The 18,992-nt window shown below is 52.0% G+C and overlaps 1 protein-coding gene across 3 annotated transcripts in view; it reads left to right on the top strand.

Annotated features, from left to right (window-relative positions):
• LOC146801783 (E3 ubiquitin-protein ligase TTC3-like) overlaps positions 1-18,992 on the top strand; it is a 1,211,260-nt gene that overhangs the window by 127,990 nt on the left and 1,064,278 nt on the right. For all 3 annotated transcript variants that reach the window (XM_085621275.1, XM_085621274.1, XM_085621273.1), the window contains exon 8: positions 15,582-15,667. In XM_085621275.1, the coding sequence (XP_085477401.1) occupies positions 15,582-15,667 (86 nt within the window). The remainder of the gene's footprint in view (positions 1-15,581; positions 15,668-18,992) is intronic.

The raw sequence follows: 18,992 nt of genomic DNA, 5'->3' as shown, positions 1-18,992 counted from the left end.
CATGAAAGCTTGACCGCCATCTTTGCCACCTTTGCCACGCCCGAACTTCCTGCGTTGTTACAAAATGTCTTGCCTTGGTAGCTGCATTCAAGACCAAAAGAACAAGTCTTGCCATAAGTAGACCAGTGGTTAATGAAAGCTCCTGCTCACAAGCAGCAAAAAAAAGCAACCAAGGCTTGTCTAAATCTTTTCAACAAAGTGTGTCTTACTATCAACCCACAGAAATCTGTCCTGCTGCCACAGAGAAACATAGTGTTCTTGTGTGTAACTCTAGACAATATAGAGGACAGGGCATATCCAACGGAAATAAGGCAAGCTAAGCTAATGCATCTGGCAAACACACTACAGGAAAGAAAGTCTGATTCAGTTCAACTCTTCAGTCCCCTCGGGAATGATGTCATCATGCAATCCTTTAGTCGCATTTTGCTGCCTTTGAATGAGGCACCTTCAGAAGGAATTGGATAAACAATGGTTTCAAACTCAAGTCTCTTTCAACGATATGATGCAGCTTGATTGACTTAAGTTTGGTTCTTTTTGAATGATGTGAATAGGATACTAAAGTTGATGTATTCTAGCCCTTCTAAGCTATGTTTAACATTGGGCTGCTTTCTAATTATACTGTGGGACTCCCACTTCGATGTCTAAGAATTATTCAAGCACTTGAATTTATGAAAAGTGTCAATGCTTGAGATCTAAAGTTACCGGTAAGTAAAATATTTTCCCCACATGCAGTATATATAGGTAAGATAATCTCGGACCACGATCCATTGGATATAGGTTTGCTCTGGTGTGGAGCACCGCGCCTATAGCAACATGATCATCAGCCAAGAACACTAGAAGACGCACCCTTTCGTGAGACCCTGAGAGAATATTTAGTGAACTTTTTATTACTTCCTTTCCCTCTGTCGAACGGGAGGAGTTCAAGGTGGTGATCAGAGGTTGAAGTGTAAAGGCATCTCTAGGGCGTGTCTAATTAAATAACGGGGGCCCTGGCATGGCTGGAGTTTGGGATATTGTTCTTTCACAACCTTCTAGTGGGGAAGAAGCAGAAGGTTTGGGAGGGGATGAGAATGAACGTAGGGAGTTGGGGAAGGAAGTTGGGGATTGTTGTTCTACTTCAGTTTCATGAATTATAATGGTAACTGTAAAATGGGTGGCTAGCCTCCAACTGTTTATAATGTGATCTGTGATTAGCTAGCCTGGCTGATGAAGGGTGATTCCCTGAAACCGGTCCTAGGATGCTTGTTTCCGGTCGAGGGAGGTCCTGGCTTGGCAATTCGGGCTGGACTGTTCCCACAAGGAACAGGGTCAAGACTGATTTGCATATAGCTGGGTCCAAACTGGGGTGGTGTGGTGAGCAAAAGAATGATGGATTTAACCCAGATCATTGTGACTGCGTGTGAATGTCTGCATTGTCCAGCATTCCGTTCATCAATTTTGTCTTTTGCAAAATGTCACCCTAAGTGGGAAGGGTATGACCAGACGTGGGTCCCGTGCTCACTACACCATTGGATTCAAGCTAGCCTGGTTGATGAAGGGTGATGCCCCGAAACCAGTCCCAGGATGCTTGTTTCCGGTCCAGGGAGGACCTGGCTTCGCAGTTCGGGCTGGACTGTTCCCACAAGGAATAGGGTCAAGACTGATTTGCATATAGCTGGGTCCACACTGAGGTGGAGTAGTGAGCAAAAGAATGATGGATTTAACCCAGATCCTTGTGACTGGGGTGAATGTCTGCATTGTCCAGCATTCCGTCCATCATTTGTTTCTTTTGCAACTGTAAGTTTTTTAAGCCTGTGAAAATGAATGAAGTGCAATCCATGATTACTGGTGTCATGAGCATGCAGCCGACTAGAAGGTGAATTAATAATTTAACACTGCCTTCTGATAGGGGGGCGTGGCCGACTGCGCAGCGGAATGGCCGATTCTTGAGCGCGCTCCGCCAGCCGGGACAAAATCCTGTCAAAATCCTGTCAATGGGGAGGTCCTGATCTGCTGCAGCCCGCTGTGTCCTGAGCTGTAGGGATCGCGGACCCGGCGCTGTCCTCCCGGTGTTTCCTCGTCAAGCAGGAGTTGAGGAAATCGCTGGTCTTTGACTACGCAGGAACCTGCTGGTGCCGACTGGGCGTGGAGACTACGAGAGTCCGGGGTCGCGGCCTGGTTGTGGTCCGGAGCGGGGGAGCTGGAGTCCCGTGACCTGTGCACGCCGATGTGAAGGTGGAGGACTGCTGAAAGTTGCCCTGACCCTGAGGGGAGACGGGAGACCGAGTGGCTGCGCCCTTTGGAGGAGTCGAAGCGTGGGGCCCTTTGAGGTGAGGGCGGCGGCACCCGGGGCTGGGGCGTGGACCAGGCCCGGCCTGAAAGTGCGGGAGGAGCAGTTGCGGAGATTTGCCCTGCTGGGACGGGGACGTTTAGAGACCCGCAGAGAAGTTTTCATTGCCGATTAGCCCCCCCGTGCTGCTGAGGGTGAAATTGCGTGCCAGGGGGTCCCTTGGGCTGGCCGTACGTGCGGTCGTGCTTACTTCCTGGGCCTGAGAGGGGAGGCGGAGAGTCCATGCTGCCGGGGCAGTTACGAGCCAGAGAGAGCGTCGGAGGCGCCTGCGGACCCGGATTGGGGACACAGCTTGGAGCTCCCCGGGAGCTGAGGTGAAAGGAGCGCCCAAGTGCGTCGAGGTGAGGACCTTAGCCGGGCACGCTGTGGATCTGCTGGTCGCTGCTGTTGGCCCTGCCATTGCCGCGTATGTGACGCTGCAGGACTGGGGGAGAGTTGAACGGCCCTAGACGCGGTGCTGTACTGTGGTGGACGTGTGGTCGTGCCGGGGAGGGTCTCGAAGAAGCCCTGGCGGACTCGGTGAAACGAGGTGGGTACTGAGCCAGTCCTGGTCACTGCTACAGGGACATTGTGTAGGTGGTGAGCTGTCGTGCTACGGGGGTCGTGTGCCTGAGTGAGCCCCTGTTGGGGTGTGGTCACGTTGGGTCTCCTGATCGGGCCTATTGCCCTGTGGCAGCCATGGGCAAGCATGACGCCAAACAACCGAAGCTGACCTTTGACAGTAAGCGCGCCTCCCACCATGCCGAGACGTAACACGGCTCGCGGGAAGGGGGATCTCTTGACCAGCAGACGGATGATCAGAGCGGAGACCTGAAATCCCTAATGTTGGAGATGAGATCCAGCCTGCGTAACATAGATTCCAAGCTCGATGCCCTGACCGCGCAGTTGGACTCTGTCAAATCGCAGGTGTCGACCCACGAGACTCGCCTGGATGACCTAGAGGGCAGACAAATGGAGTTCCACGAATTCCAGGTGGAGACGAAGGAGCAGATTCTTCACATGGACACTCTCCTGAGGGTCATCAGAGCTAAAAATGAAGACTTAGAGGCGAGGTCGCGACGCAGTAACCTTCGCATTACGGGAATTCCGGAGACGACGGCCATTTCCACAATGGAATCCTACGTCACAGAGTTGCTGCACGAGCTGTTTGATCCTCACCTCTCCCCGGTCTCCGTGGTGGAGAGAGCCCAAAGGTCGCTGGGCCAGCGGCCTCCGGTGGGTGCTCCGCCCAGACCCATTATAGCGAAACTCCTGAATTATCAAGATCGGGACACAGTCCTCAAGAAGGCGCGGGAGAAGGGCACGATCACACATAAAGGAAATACCATCTCCTTCTACCCGGACTTCACCCCAGCGGTGCAGGCGGCGAGACGCGAATTCCTTCCCGTAAAGCGGATACTGCTACAAGCACAGATTCCATACTCGCTGCTGTACCCGGCAAAGCTGAAGGTGACATCTGAAGGGCAATCCCACTTCTTCACGGATGCGAAATCTGCGCTGAAATTTGCCAAGCAAGCCTGTGGGAGGCAGAAAAAGGGACATCGAGAGGTTGATGTGAGGGCGGACGCCAACCTAAGTGATAACGACTAGCATGACGTGGTCTTGGCCCGTGATCGGGCCGGAGATCGTGCGAGGAGGGGCGCCTTGGGTTCCGCAAAGAGGAGGCGGCCTATCACCCTGAGGGCCTCATAAGTACCATTTCCAGACTCGGAAATGCGTAGTGGGCTGCGCGCGGACAGACTCCTTGAAGTCCTCCCGGCCACCTTGCACGAAGCAAGGAAGTTTGCCAGCTTCGCAGCGCCCCCATGGGAAGGATCCCAATGACTTTGCTGTGGGTTGTATGTTTTGGTTATTTTAGGGGGGGTATCCTGCAACCTATTTGGGGGGTTGGAGTGGGCGGGGGGAGGAGGGTGAGTTCTTGTTATTGTTTATTGCCAGTGTCGATGGTATGCCTTGGGCAAATTGCATTGCAGTGGGTTGCAACATCACACAATGGGCACAGACAATACGCCTGGATCAGTCACACTAGTAGATGGCCCCTGAAGCCCTAAGTTGCCTTACTTGGAATGTACGGGGGCTTAATGATGGCAGAAAGGCGAAACTAGTTCATGCATATCTGACACGTCATAACATAGACATATGCATACTGCAGGAGATGCATTTGAATGTGATACCCTCGCAAAGACTCCGACATACTCGCTGGGGACATGTTTATTCATCGATATAGTCTTCTTATGCAAGAGGGGTGGCTGTGTTAATCAAGAAGGGGCTGGACTGGAGGGAGAGGTGTGTGCAGAGTGACCCGGAGGGGAGATACGTTCTGGTGCAGGGGCTCCTATGTGGTACTTCTATGACCATCGCTGCTGTATATGGCCCCAATGTTGATTCCCCTGAGTTTTTCCACACCATTTGGTCTAAGATTAGGGCAGCTGGAAGCCAGACTGTGATATGGGGAGGTGACTTTAACGCTATCCTGGATGATCAGATGGATAGGAAGGGAACCGCCCGTGCCTTGCACCCGGCGGCCAGTGCTGCGCTGGGGACGATAGTAGCTGATGGGGATCTTGTTGACATCTGGCGTAGCCGCCACCCCCAGCTGAGAGAGGGAACGTGCATTTCCGACCACCATAATTCCTGGTCCCGGCTGGATTATTGGTTGGTATCCCGTGATGTAGCCTCATGGTCTGTGGATGTTGCGCACCTGCCCCGATCCCTTTCCGACCACTCCCCGTGTGTGTTAAGACTGGCGCTTCCTGGTGCGCCGCAGCGTAGTTTTGCCTGGCGCCTCCCACCTCATGCTTTACTGGATAAAGCCTTTAAGGAAGAGATCAGGGCTGACATTATTGAATATTTTGACCTGAACACAGGTTGTGGCCTCACTGTGGGAGGCTTTTAAAGTAGTAATTAGGGGAAAGTGTATAGCCCGACAGGCGGGAGTACTCCAGTCCATCAGGGGGTCGCTTGCCTCGCTGGAGACCGGCATAAAGGCGCTGGAGGACGAATTTTATGCCACGGGAGACCCTAAAGTAACGGGCCTGATCAAAGCTAAATTATTGGATTACTCCGAGGAGGCGCAGCGGGAGGTCAAGTTTCTGGGGAAGTACTCGGAGGCCAGGAGGTATGGGGAGGGTGACAGGCCGGGGCGAACGCTGGCTAACATGACAAGACCCCCCAGAACTGCAACGTATATCCACGAGATTCACACTACATCTGGGGAGGTACTCCAGGGCGGGGACGAGGTCTTGGCGGCTTTTTCGGTCTTCTACACTAATCTATATAGGGCTACGTTGGATGAATGCCCTGAGGCTATGCAGTCATTCCTGGACTCCATTGCACTAGCCTGGTTCAACAACAATCATAGGAAATACATGGATCTCCCGTACACAGTTGCTGATGTTGTGCAGGTCATTAAGAGCCTACCCCTCGATAAGGCCCCCGGTCCGGATGGGTTGACCACGGCCTTTTATAAGGCCTATGCCGATGAGCTGCCGCCAAAGCTGCTGGAAGTCTATGGGGAAGCCCTGGAAACGGGGGAGCTACCTAGTTCCATGAGGGAGGCTACAATAATAACACTACTGAAGCCGGGGAAGTCAGAGTCTCAGCTGGATTCGTACAGGCCGCTTTCGATGATAAATGTAGATGTCAAAATCTACGCGAAATTAATTGCGAATCGACTGCAGCCACTGCTGCCCACGATCGCGCTCCCTGACCAGTCCGGGTTTATCCCGGAGAGGTCGACGTCGAACAACTTACGAACTATTTTTTCAGTATTACATTATTTACTCCCTGAAGAGCGCGCCGCTGTGGTGTTTCTCGATGCCACAAAGGCATTTGATACCTTGGAGTGGCCGTTTCTGTTCACAATCCTGGGTCGTATGGGGTTCAGCCCGCTTTTTATAAATAGTATTCGGCTACTATATGGCTCCCCCAGAGCTCGGATTAGGGTCAACGGGATGCTTTACGGCCCATTCCCCATCTCCCGTGGCACAAGACAGGGATGTCTTCTTTCTCCACTGTTCGCAATAGCAATGGAGCCACTTGCGGTGCGTATACGCCAACATAACACGGCTCGGGGGATAGGCTTTAGCTCCAGATGTCTTCTGATTTCGCTCTATGCAGACGATGTCACTTTATATCTGATAAACCCAAAAGAAAATCTGGACCCTGTTCTGCGGGAATTTATCAGTTTCGGGGGACTGGCTGGGATAACAGTTAACTGGTCCAAGTCGGTGATTTTCCCCTTAACAGACGGCACGCCCAAAGTAGACTCTGAGTATCCGTTGCAATGGGAAGCTGACAGGGTTAAATATTTGGGAATATGGATTAGTAGAGATATGCAGGAAATCTGGAATCTAAATTATGGAAGAGCTATGACATGGCTGGAGGAGAAGGTCAAAATATGGATGAGACTCCCGCTTTCCTTGACTGGTAGGCTAGCCTTAACAAAAATGATCGTACTCCCCAAATTCTTGTATCTGTTTGCAAATATTCCCATTCCCTTAACGTCGCACTTTTTTAACGCTCTCAGGTCACGGCTTGTGGCGCTGACGTGGGCAGATGGTCAGGCAAGAGTCTCTTGGGAGCTGCTTACACTCCCGTTGAGACAAGGAGGAATGGGAGCACCAGACATGAGGTTATATGCGCTCAGCGCTCAGGCTCAGTATCTACATTACTGGGTGCACCCGACGCCATTCCAGCCACACGTGGCGGTGGAACGGGATGTGGTTGCGCCGACCCCGTTGAATGTGGCGATCTGCAAACCAACTGGCCGCCCTCGGGTGGACGTAGACACTGCTGGCGCGCTAGGATGGGCCTGGGGGGAGCTGCGAAGGAGGGCGGAGGTCCCAGTGCTTTATGCCCCATCGTTGTCGATAGCACGGAATCCTCTACTGCTGTGTGTTATGGATGGCATTGATGGGACACTTGTGCAGAAAATGTGCCTCTGCACGTTTGCTGACTTATTCCCTGACAATGTGTTCAGACCCCCCCCCCATCTGCGGAGGGAGACTGCGAGGTGCCCTTCGCTGAGAGATTCCTGTATCATAGGCTTCGGGCGGCGTACAAGGCCCTTAGTGGGGACTTCCCGGCCGCCCCGCCGGTTTTGGCTGCCCTGGGGAGCGTGGTTGGGTCTCCGTCCCCCCGCAGGCTGGTAACGCGGATTTATAAGACTATGCAATATTCGGCACCGGTGATCTGCCCTAAATCATTGCAATCCTGGAATGCTGAGCTGGACGTCCCGCTGACTGAGGATCAGTGGAAGTTTTGCTGTGGGCAGCTAACTAAGTTGTCGCCCAATTACAGGCTCCGATTAATTCACTTCAAGTTTCTGCACAGATTCTATAGAACCCCTATAGGGCTGCACAGGATGGGTTTGCGCGCGGACAGTGCATGCTGGAGATGTGGATTCTCCCCTGCCACGTTTCTGCACATGGCATGGGACTGCCCCAAGATAACGGATTTCTGGACAAGGGTGTTCACCGCAGTTAACCAAATCACCGGGCGATCTGACTTGCCGACTTCCGAGGTGGGGTTGCTAGAGTTTGTCAAAAACACATTGCCGAAAGCACGTAAACTGCATGCTCTGTTGTTATTATTTGCTAAAAGGCAGGTGGCGCTGTGCTGGGGTGGGAGGCGGTTGCCCACGTTTGAGGGCTGGTTGGCTGCGGTGACATATGGTCACACTCAGCACTCTACTTTTTGGGAACTCGTGCCGCCCACTTCCAGGCCGCGAGATGTCTGGGAGCCATTTCTGCATTGGACAAAAAGCCGACAGGATGATAATGGGTAGATCTGTGGGGGCTCCTGATTTGCGATGCCGCTGGGGATGGAGAGGGTAGGAGGCGGGCATGGTTATTTGGGTCCTCGTTTGCCGCTGCAGACGGAGCGCACCTATGCACAGGTGGCGGGGATGGAGTGTGGCAGTGGCTAAGAGTCTGTCGGAAGATATAAGGACGGAGTAGATATGCAGGGAAATTGTACCATGTTGAGCCCTCGAAGAGTAATGTACAGGTAAAGGTTCCATGACACAAAGGAGCATGCGGCTAGCACCCAGTCAAATGTGTGTTTTGAAGATGCATTTCTGTTTTTTTTTTTTTTTTTTTTTTTTTTTTTTTTGAAACCGTTTATTACATTTTAAAAGGTTACAAGTATGGGCCTACAACCATCCGGCCGGCCGCTAGAGTGGCAGAAGCATATGACATACATACAGTAAGAGTCTTTTGGCGGTGTAGATCGGTAAACCAGGAGACATCAATAGCGCAGGCCACATAACTCCAAGCCCACAATACGGTTTCCTTTCTTCAAAACAAAACAACACAAAAAACCACACCCGCAAGGCAACCCGCCATCCAAAGTGACGGCACGTGCTCCTTAAGTGGGGGATCCCAACCAGCAGCCAAACTCTGAAGAGGGGAATGGGAATAGATCAGGGACTGGGGAACCACATGCCCGTGGCTGAGGGAGGGGGTCGGCTAGGGGGACGGAGCTGGTGAGGCGGCCGGCAGCAGTGGCGGCTCACAAATACCCCCGCGATAGGCGTTCCAGGGGCCCCAGATTTTCACCCACGCCCCAGGCTTACCCCTCGCCACATACACTACCTTTTCACGAAACATACACCAATCCATATGTTCTTTCCAGGCCAACACCGCTGGGGGCCTCTGGGATCCCCACAATTGAGCAATGTCACGCTTAGCTATCATATATCCCAGAGTCACCCACCGCGTCTGCGGGACCGAATAGTCATTTGGTTCCCACACATTCAGCAAGCATCTCCTCGCTTCAGGCAACAGCGCAACACGCGTCACCACACGCAGGACCTCATGCACACCACGCCAGAATCGCTCCACCTGTGGGCATTCCCACAGAATATGCATGAAAGTTGCCAAGGCACCACAGCCACGCTTACACAATCCGTCACCAACAGAGCCCATACGTAGAAGCCTTGGCCCCGTCACGTAAACCCGGTGGAGGATCTTAAGCTGGACGAAGCGAAGGCGAGCCGGGATGGCCACCTCCTTCGGAGAGGCCACCGCGGAAATCCAGTCCTCGTCGTCCAGTTCCAGCCCGTCGGCCACCCAGGCCTCGCGGAGACTAGTCAGCAGGCACGATCTGTCGTTGATCAGTTTTTTATATATAAGGGAGATCGTGCTGTCTGGGACATGGCCATCCAGCACTCTGTCCTCCAGGGGGGAAGACTCCGGAATGGACGCGACATCAGTGAAGACGGAGCCCAGCGCGTGGCGGACTTGTAAGTACCGAAAGTACTCACTGCCTTGCAGCTGAAATTCCGTCTGCAGCGTCTCAAAAGTTTTGAATCCACCCCTCGTCCAGAGGTCTCCCACTGTGCTGATTCCGATCGTGTCCCACTTCTCGAAGCCCTTCGATGTCCACAGGGAGCCCAACCTCTCAGACGCATATAGCGGCGTCGCCCGGGTCAAACGGTCCTTCCACCCCATAGCTGCATTAGCCGCGTGCCAGACACGCACCATGACACGCGTCGGTCCCGTCAGACGGGAGTCGGGCGCGCCAGAGTAGAGCGCTCGATTGTAGTCGCCACCGGGCAGGAGCATCTTGTCCATTTCAAATGCCGGGTTCAGGGCGGGCCCGTAAAGGCCATGATTAATCGCAGCTAGCTGGGAGGCCCAGTAATACCGTTTAATGTCCGGGAGGGCAACTCCCCCATCGTACCACGGGAGCGTCAATTTAGCCAGAGCAATACGCGGCCTCCCGTCCCAGAACAGGCGCCGCTGCAGGCTCTCCACCTCACGGAAGTAGCGCGCCGGAACCAAGTCCATAGTGTTCTGAAGCGCATACAGAAAGCGCGGCAAGGACATCATCTTAAACAAGGCCGCTCGGCCCAGCGGCGAAAGCGGAAGACGCCGCCAACGCGCAACGTCCTCCCGCAAGCGCTGGAGGGGGGGTAGCAAGTTCCGCTCGTAGCGGGCCTCCGGGTCTAGAGTAATATATATACCCAGGTACCGGAACCCCTGGGAAGCAATCTGGATCGGGCAGTCCCGTGGTAGGGCCGGAGCCTCCCCGGAAAGCACATACACGCAGGATTTCGCCCAGTTGATGACAAGGCCTGAGTTACGACCGAAGGAGCGCAGAACATCAACCAGGACAATCAGCGAGTTACGCGGGGAGGCGAGATACAAAAGGATATCATCGGCGTAGAGGGACACGCGGTCCTCATGCTCGGGGGTCCAGCGGAGACCACGGATAGAGGGGTGCCACCGCAGCCACTCCGCCAAGGGCTCCAAGGCCAATGCAAACAAGAGCGGTGACAAGGGGCAACCCTGACGCGTGCCCCGCCCCAGCGCGAAGGGGGCCGAGACTCGCCCATTCACCACCACCTGCGCCAATGGGCCCGAGTACAACAATTTGACCGAGCTAATGAATCCCGGTCCAAATCCAAATTTCGCCAGCATCGCCCAGATGTATGGCCATTCAAGCGTGTCAAACGCCATAGTGGCGTCTAAGGACGCCAAGATGGCCGGCTCCCGCACAAACGGGACACGCGCGAGCACCCCGTGCAAGCGCCGCAGATTAAGAGCCGTGTTACGATGGGGGTATAAAGCCAGATTGGTCTTGGTGGACCAAATCGCCCACCACGCCAACCAGCCGGTTGGCCAGTACCTTGGCGAGGATTTTGGGCTCCGCGTTCAAGAGCGAGATAGGCCTATAGGATGTAACCCGCTCACGGGGTCTCCCCTCCTTGTGGATCACCACGATTGTGGCCAGACGCTGGTCCGGCGGGAGGGAACCCTGCGAGTGGGCCGCCAGGAACATCGCGCGCAGGTGGGGCGCCAGTACATCCGGTCGCAGCTTGTAAAGCTCGATGGGGATACCATTGGGGCCCATGGCCTTGCCGGATGCGACCGAGCGGATAGCCAGGGCAATTTCGTCCGAGGTGGGAGGAGCGTCCAGCAAGTCCCTGTCCTCCACCGCAAGGGAGGGCAGCGCGATATCCCGAAGCAGGGCATGGGAATCTTCCTCCGAGCAGGGAGAGACCGGGGAGTACACCTCGCGGAAGTAATCCGCGAAGCAGGAGACAATGGCTTCCGGCTCGGTGACAGGCACACCATCCCTCCCCTCAATCAAAGGAACCACACGACTCGCTCTCTCCCTCTTGTCCAACCACGCAATCAATTTACCAGCCTTATCACCCACATCATACAGTCGCCCCTGTTGCTCTCTACTGAGGCCCCTGGCCGCCTCCGTGACGAGGGCCCTATAGGCCGCCTGCTTGAGGTGCAGAACATGCAACTTGGCGTCTGTGACCCCGCTCCCCAGGTCCCCCTCCAGTTCCACAATTTCGGCCTCCACCCGGGTTACCTCCTCCCGCTCGCGCCTCCGGGCATGGGAGATAAAGGAGAGGGCCTCCCCTCTGAGAACTACCTTAAAAGCCTCCCACAGGGAGATGGCCGAAGGGACAGACCCCACATTCTCATCAAAGTATCGCTGTAAGGATTTGATCAAGTCGGCACGAATAGTGGGGTCACGCAAGTACCAAGCATTGATTGGAGCCACCCTGCCCTCCCCCCTAGGGAAGACATCGAAATGGAACAGCAATGGGGAGTGATCTGAAATGCCCCGCGCCAGATGGCACACCTCTCCCACCCTCCCACATAGGCCGCCGGGACAAGGATGTAATCAAGCCGCGAGAGGCTACCATGGGCACCCGAGTGGAAGGTGTATTGCCGCTGTGCGGGATGCTTTAGTCGCCAGCAATCCACCAGGCCCAGTGTATCTAAAAGGCCGGACAGCCAAGCCTGTGCCCGGGGGAGGTCCCTAGGGGGATGGCGATCCATAGACCCAGAAACTACCGCATTAAAGTCCCCCCCAACCACCAGCAGGCCACCCGGGAGGTCCAGGAGGAGGCGCCCCAAGTCCGCAAATGTAGTAGATTGTAACCCAGGCGGGACGTACACTGATATAAAAACAAACACTCTCCCCTCCATTCTACCCACCAGAACAGTGTAGCGGCCCCTCTCATCATGGCGCACCTCATCAATCTCCAACGGGAGCGAGTTCTTAATCATGATACCCACCCCCCGCGAGCCCGAGGTGAAGCCCGAGTGGGCCACCAATCGATAGCCTCGCCGATTCATGGCATGAAAGGAGTTACCTATAAGGTGTGTCTCCTGCAGGAAGATAACATCTGGTGAGATACGTTTCAGATACTGCAGGACCACACCACGCTTAATCCTGTCCCCCAGGCCGTTAACATTCCATGACAACACAGTCAAATCCCTACCCCCCATCATACGTAGAAGCAATCAGTCGTCCCCCACAGAGCATCTCGAGAGCAACAATACAGTAAAGGGCTTGCCTTGCGGTGCAAACAAACAACACATCCCCCCCACCCCCCCATCCCAACAGAACTCCCCCCTCCCTGCACCCCTGCATGAGCCCAGACAGCCCCCCCAAAGTGCAGTGTGCCTGTCGCCCCATAGATGAAAAACTAACTAGTCCCCCAGAGGAGGAGGGAAGCCCCCAGCAGACCCCACACGACCTCCATAGGAGGGGAACATAAACGATCCGTAAATGGTAAAGGAATGTTGTCCAGAGCCAGGCCTATTCGTAACCCCTCAGTTCTGATCCGGCGGGCCCTCCCCGCCAACCGAACCCCCCCCACCCCCTCGGCCCCGATCTCCAGGCAGAGTGTCCAACCAGTCCCCAGCCGCCTCGGGTCGGTCAAAAAAGTGCGTGCGCCCATCCACCTCCACCCTTAGCTTAGCTGGAAAAAGCATTGAGTACTTAAGGTTCAGGTCCCGTAGGCGACGTTTAACTCCGAGAAAACTCAATCTCTGTTTTTGGACCGCCGGAGTAAAGTCTGGGTAGAAATGCACATCCATGTTATCAAGCTTGACCTGTCCCTGTTGCCTGGAGGTCTGCAGGATAGCGTCTCTGTCCCGAAAATTAAAAATCCGGGCAATAAGAGGCCGCGGCGGGGCACCGGTCTTAGGGCGGCCCCCGGGGACCCGGTGGGCACGTTCCACCGCAAAAAGCTTACTCAGCCCCCGGGGCTGGAGATGGGTAAGGATCAATTCTTCCACAAAAAGATCTGCCGCCTCCGCCTCTCGTCCCTCCGGCACCCCCACAATGCGAACGTTATTCCTCCGGGCCCGACCCTCGGAATCCTCCAGTCGCCGGTCCATCAGGGCGCTCGCCTGGCCAAGCCGGCGCACCTCCTTTTGGAGGGCCACCACGTCCGTCGTGAGGCTCGTTGTGGTGTGGGCCAGGGAATCGACCCGGTCGTTGGTTTTGGACAAGTCAGCCCTCACAAGGCTAACATCCACCAGGACCGAGTCTATCTTTTGCGCTAGGGTGTCGAAGCGCTGGTCCACCGAGGCCTTCATCTCTGCGATGGCGCCCATGACGTCCCGGAGGGTCAGATCCACCGGTTGAGCAGATGCCTCCGTCGGGCCCGCCGGGGATGTGCGCGATGTCTCCGGAGATCCCTTCTGGAGAGTGTAGCGGTCCATACTGTTGGATTGAGGCGCCGGGCCGCGGCGGGTCGTCTTCACCTTCGCCCGGTCGCCATCTTGTTTGGTGGACATGCCTGCTCTCCCACCGTCGTGCCAATCTCCTCGAAAGGGCCGATAAACCAGTTCACGGGTTCCGGGGGGGGGAGGGCGACCACTGGGCCGCAGGACGACTCACGGCCGGCGGGTCAGCCGGGCACCTGGACAAGGCCACACCACCGCACCCCGCTCCGCAACCCTACCTCGCTTGAGGGCAAGGAGAGCGCAAAAGCGAAAGTGAAAGCACGGGGTACGCGAGTCGCCCAGCCCTGCCCGCCGCTGTTGTTCGCTTTGTCCCCGGATCGCCCCACTACTCCAATCCGGGGGGCCAGCGCGGTGAAGGCCGCAACCTTCAATCGGTGCTCCCACCGGTGTCCGGGGTCCGATTCGAAAACGAAAAACGGATGGCGCCTCAGCTCGGGTTCACCGATGCAGTCCCCTCAACAAGGACAGGATCTAGGCAGGATTAATTCAGGAGGTCGTGGTGGTCCTCGGGAGCCTCGCACCTACGCGGCCATCTTGGTTGCGCGCTAGGCTCCTCCCCCCGAAGATGCATTTCTTATCCTATCTGTTTGCCCCACGTTCAAACATAATGTTATGAGGGAGTATACTGACCGACCTGGCTTGTTTCTTTGTTGTTCGTATATTGCAGTGTATGTAATTTAAAATGTCAATTAAAAAAAAAAACCAAAAAAACACTGCCTGCTGATGAAATTTAAACCTTTCCTCCCTAAAATTGGCTAAAGAAAAACAGTCTAAGCCTTAATCTTGTCATACTTAGGCGGACGTTATTCCTTGACCTCACACATGCCTCACTAGTCCCACTGAAAGGAATCGTTTGCACTGCAGCACGTCTTAAAAGCTCGAAGACGTTTGACCACACCACAGTCACCCACTTTGTCTTCCCTTCTAAGCTCAGATCATGTTCAAGATTCAACTGCATCACTTAGATTACAAGAAATGGTGCTGCTGCTTGCCTAGCTGAGAACATACTAGAATCTAAAAACTGCAAAACAGAGCAAAGTGAATGGCAGGTCGTTCCCATATAAGCAGTCAGGATCTGTATCAACATTCCTGTCACCACCAGAACTCCCCATGCCCTCAGAGAGTTAGAAGGATATAAAAACTGTCCTCATCAAAGAACACTACACATTCAAAATATGTTGCTTCTCTGTAAATTAACCTGAATGGTATCCCTGAGCTTCTGCCCAATTTCAGGGCTCCATACAGGCTAGCTGAGTTTGCACTACACAAATACATTCATACTTTACCCAGTGGCACTACTAGGTCCTAGGTGTTTAGGTCCCTGTACTACAACAGTTATCAAACAGCTGGAGAACAACATTTTATACTTTCCTAATTACATCCTTTTAAGATGTGGTTCTGATGACAGCACTGCTTGGTTTACAAAATCATACCATTCAGGTGGAATGAAGAAATCCACAAAATAAAAAAGAATCTGCCAGTCATGGATTTTTTCTGAATTTCAGCCTGTTTTCAGAAAGCATATATTTTTTTATATATTTGAGTGCCTTGTTTCTGTACACTAAATTCTATTTATTGTGTGGTGATTTCTTTCAATAGCATTTTTCTACACACTTGGAAGTTTTACATAGTCCCCAATGTTGAAATGTATTATATTTATAAGTAAATACTCTGAAGCGTAACCTCTCAAACAAATAAAGTAATTCTGCTTGTACTCATCAGATTTTTATTCTTACCTGCAGATCAACAACATATAGAAAGAGTGGCTAAGGAGTTCCCCAGCTTGAAAGATGAACTTGAAAATACAGACTGTACTCTTTGTGTTAAGGTATAACAGCGTCTTATATTCTACTCCTCTTTAACCTGCAGTGGGGCGAGTGTCGCTGCTAAATATGTAAAAATTGGGCTCATTTAGGGTATTACCTCAAAATAATTTAATTTCATACTCTGGAACAAGAATCTAAAAAGCCACATGAGGCAGTTGGCTCCCAGAGTTGCGATATATAAGAAGTTTCCCTGTTTCATCTGCTTAGGAATGTACTTCTTTGCAAGCAGACCTGAAAAATGTAACTTAAAAAGTTTGGAGCGCTCTTATCCAAGTATCTGTGGAGCAGGATGAAGGGAAGCTGTTGCAGGTTTTTTGTTGTTGTTGCTGTCTTCCTTCGTTAAAGAGGCGGGCTTTTAAGGCTGTGAAAAAGGAAATTGTCTTTGCTGTGCATTTTATTCACATCTGACACAAAGCCATATTTTGCAGTTAAGGAACACAGAATTTCACTCGTGGACCTTCTGTGCTGGAATTCATCCAAACTCACAGAGGTCCTATCTCCTGTTAATGATCAGAAAGGGACCTGTACCAAGAGACCCTTAAACCGCTGAATAAGTTGGTGATGTTGGAGGCAAGAAATGGGAGGCCTAAGTTAAGCTTTGCATTACGCTGTAGGAGGTGAAGTTTTGTGAAGTAAGAGAAACAATTGGTATCTTCAGGAACTTCAATGATGATCTAGTCTCTGGGGGAGATTGGCATGGTTCCCAAATATATTGAATGAGTTTGGATGATGGCGTGTTGTTGTCAAGTATCAAAAACAAACAGAGCTCCCTGCCCAAACGAAGTTCCCATGGCAGTCTTCAAGCAAGACTTAGCTTGTTGGTCTACACGGCTTCAAATTCGCTATTCTGGGATATTCTCTAAAAACCTACTCCCTGAAAACTGACGAGGCTCGATACTTCAACGCATTCACAAGAAGGGTCCAAGAAATTAACCACAAAATTACAGAACCATCTCCCTACTATACGGTGAGGCAAAGGCCTTTGCCAGGATATTACTAGAAGAATTGGAAGAATGGGCCGCTAACCAGATCGTTCTCCTAAAATTCCAGTCCGCCTTCAGGAAAGGTTGCGAAACATTTAGCAAATAAGGCACTAAAATAAAACTCCTCTCTATACGCCTGCTTTTTGGATTGTAGTGTGGTATTCGATAAGGTGAACCATAATACTCAGTGGGTGAAATTGCAAGCATGAGTGATCCCCGAGCACCTACTTAAGGCAATCAGACTGCTGCACAAGGACACATGGGTTTGTGTTAAGTTTGACACCTGCTCTGCAATCACAAAAGCAAATTCTGACTAATTGGGTCCTAAAGCAAGGCTATGTCCTGGTCTGGGCAACAAATGATGGACAGAATGCGGAATGAATCAAACATTCAACCCTTGTCAACAGATCTGGGTTAAATCCATCATTGTTTTGCTCACTACACCACCAGCCATATGCAAATCAGTCTTGGTCCTGCTTCTCATGGGAAAAGTCCAGCCGAACTGCCAAGCCAGGTCCTCCCTGGACCTGAATCAAGCATCCTGGGACAGATTTCGGGGTATCGCTATTCATCAGCCAGGCTAGATTTCATTTGTCTCCGTAAGTGGGAAGGGCATGCCCAGACGTGGGTCCCGTGCTCACCATGTCATTGGAGTCAAGCTAGTCTGGCTGATGAGGGTTGATACCCTGAAACCAGTGCCAGGATGCTTGTTTCCGGTCCAGGGAGGAGAGTCAAGCTTGGTTTGCATATTGCTGGGTCTAAACTGGAATGGCATGGCGTTAAAAAAAAAAAAAAAAAACAAACAAAAGAAAACGATGGCTTTAGGCCCAGATCTCTATACTTGGGGTGAATGTTTGACATTGTTTCAGCGTTCAGTCCATCAGTTGTTTTTTTTGCATATGTACTGGCCCCAGCACTTTCCAGCCTCAACATGGCTGACCTAATACCATCTCTTGCCAGCTTGAGGATTTATCCACCAAAATTAAATGATCATCTTGTGGCCCTATCACAGTATTCTGATTATAAAATACTGCTTGATCAAACAGGAATAGGCCTACAAAACCCCTGGAAGGGTCTTAACAGTTACTGTGAGAACAAACTAACATTAAATTAGACGGGGAAAAAAAAGCTGTGCATTGCGGCACCGCAAGACCAAATACTCGTAAATCATAATCAAATTACATCAACAACAGAGGCATAACTATACCTAGGTGTTTGGGTTGATGAAAAAAATGAAAGTTTCACCATCAGCGCAGAGTCTTATCTGCCCGCTGTAACTTTCTGCAAAATCAACTGAGGTACATTTCTAGCCAACTAATCTGCCCGAAAGGTACATACATTCTGGATGTATTTAGAGCAAAAGTGGTCCCCGATTGCTAATATGTATCCCCTATTTGGGCTCATTTGCTTCATAATAGCCTTAGGAGGTTATGCTCTGGAGCAATTGGGGCCTTATTTGCATTGCTGAAAAGCAGGCCCGCCAGTCAGCTAAGACTCCAGTTCGGCTTATTGGACATAACCTCATTAGCTGATCTCTGTTTTATGAATTCTTGTCAGAGGCTGAGATTGGCACCTGAAGAGACTCTAAAAAGCCAGTCTAAAAATTCATTGTAACAATGGGATATGGCACCTTGACAAGATCTTGAATAATTTTCAGTTAAAGGACCTGTGGGAGACCAGATCGGACTATACTCACTTCAAAAGAACAGCCAAAACAGCTGCCAAGAATTTGTTTCAGAAACAACTTAGAGGCCTTCGCAAAATTATCAAAAGCACAGCTCCCACAGTCATCCTTTATATCACTTTCTCCGCAATTATATCTGTCCATTAACCTTAAACACTCGACACGTCTCAAATTCATTAGATGCTGATTTCTACTTCTACCTCTAAAGGCTACTCACTGTTGAATTTTAAAGACCCTTACCCATGCTGTAGAGAGTGTCGCAGCAGATTAGAATCATTAACACAGGTAATATGATTGTCCGTTCTTACTTACACTCAGATGGAAACTTTTATGTCCTTTGTCAATTTACGAGTTAGGTCAACCAAAGCAGCTTTTATCGAATGTTTGCGCAGAGCAGACGTGCAGCTTTTGACTGGAGTTCCAAAGTTTCTGGAACTAGCAATGGCCCTATTTGTGAAAACAATACTCAATCTCAATAGCCAGATTTGTCTTGAGCCCAATAGAACCTTGACAGCATAATCTACCTCCTAAAGGAAGCCAAGTAATCTCCAAGGACCAATTACGGGCTTCCCCTAGACTTTCCACCCCGTCCTTGCATGTGAGTGAGCATGTATCGACGACACCATTTGCTTATGCTTTTCCACCATGAGTTACTGTATT

Source organism: Triturus cristatus, chromosome 8 (assembly GCF_964204655.1).
Source record: "Triturus cristatus chromosome 8, aTriCri1.1, whole genome shotgun sequence".
NCBI lineage: Eukaryota > Metazoa > Chordata > Amphibia > Caudata > Salamandridae > Triturus > Triturus cristatus.
The sequence above is the reverse complement of the archived record's forward strand: the minus strand, read 5'-3'. Positions and strand labels throughout refer to the sequence as shown.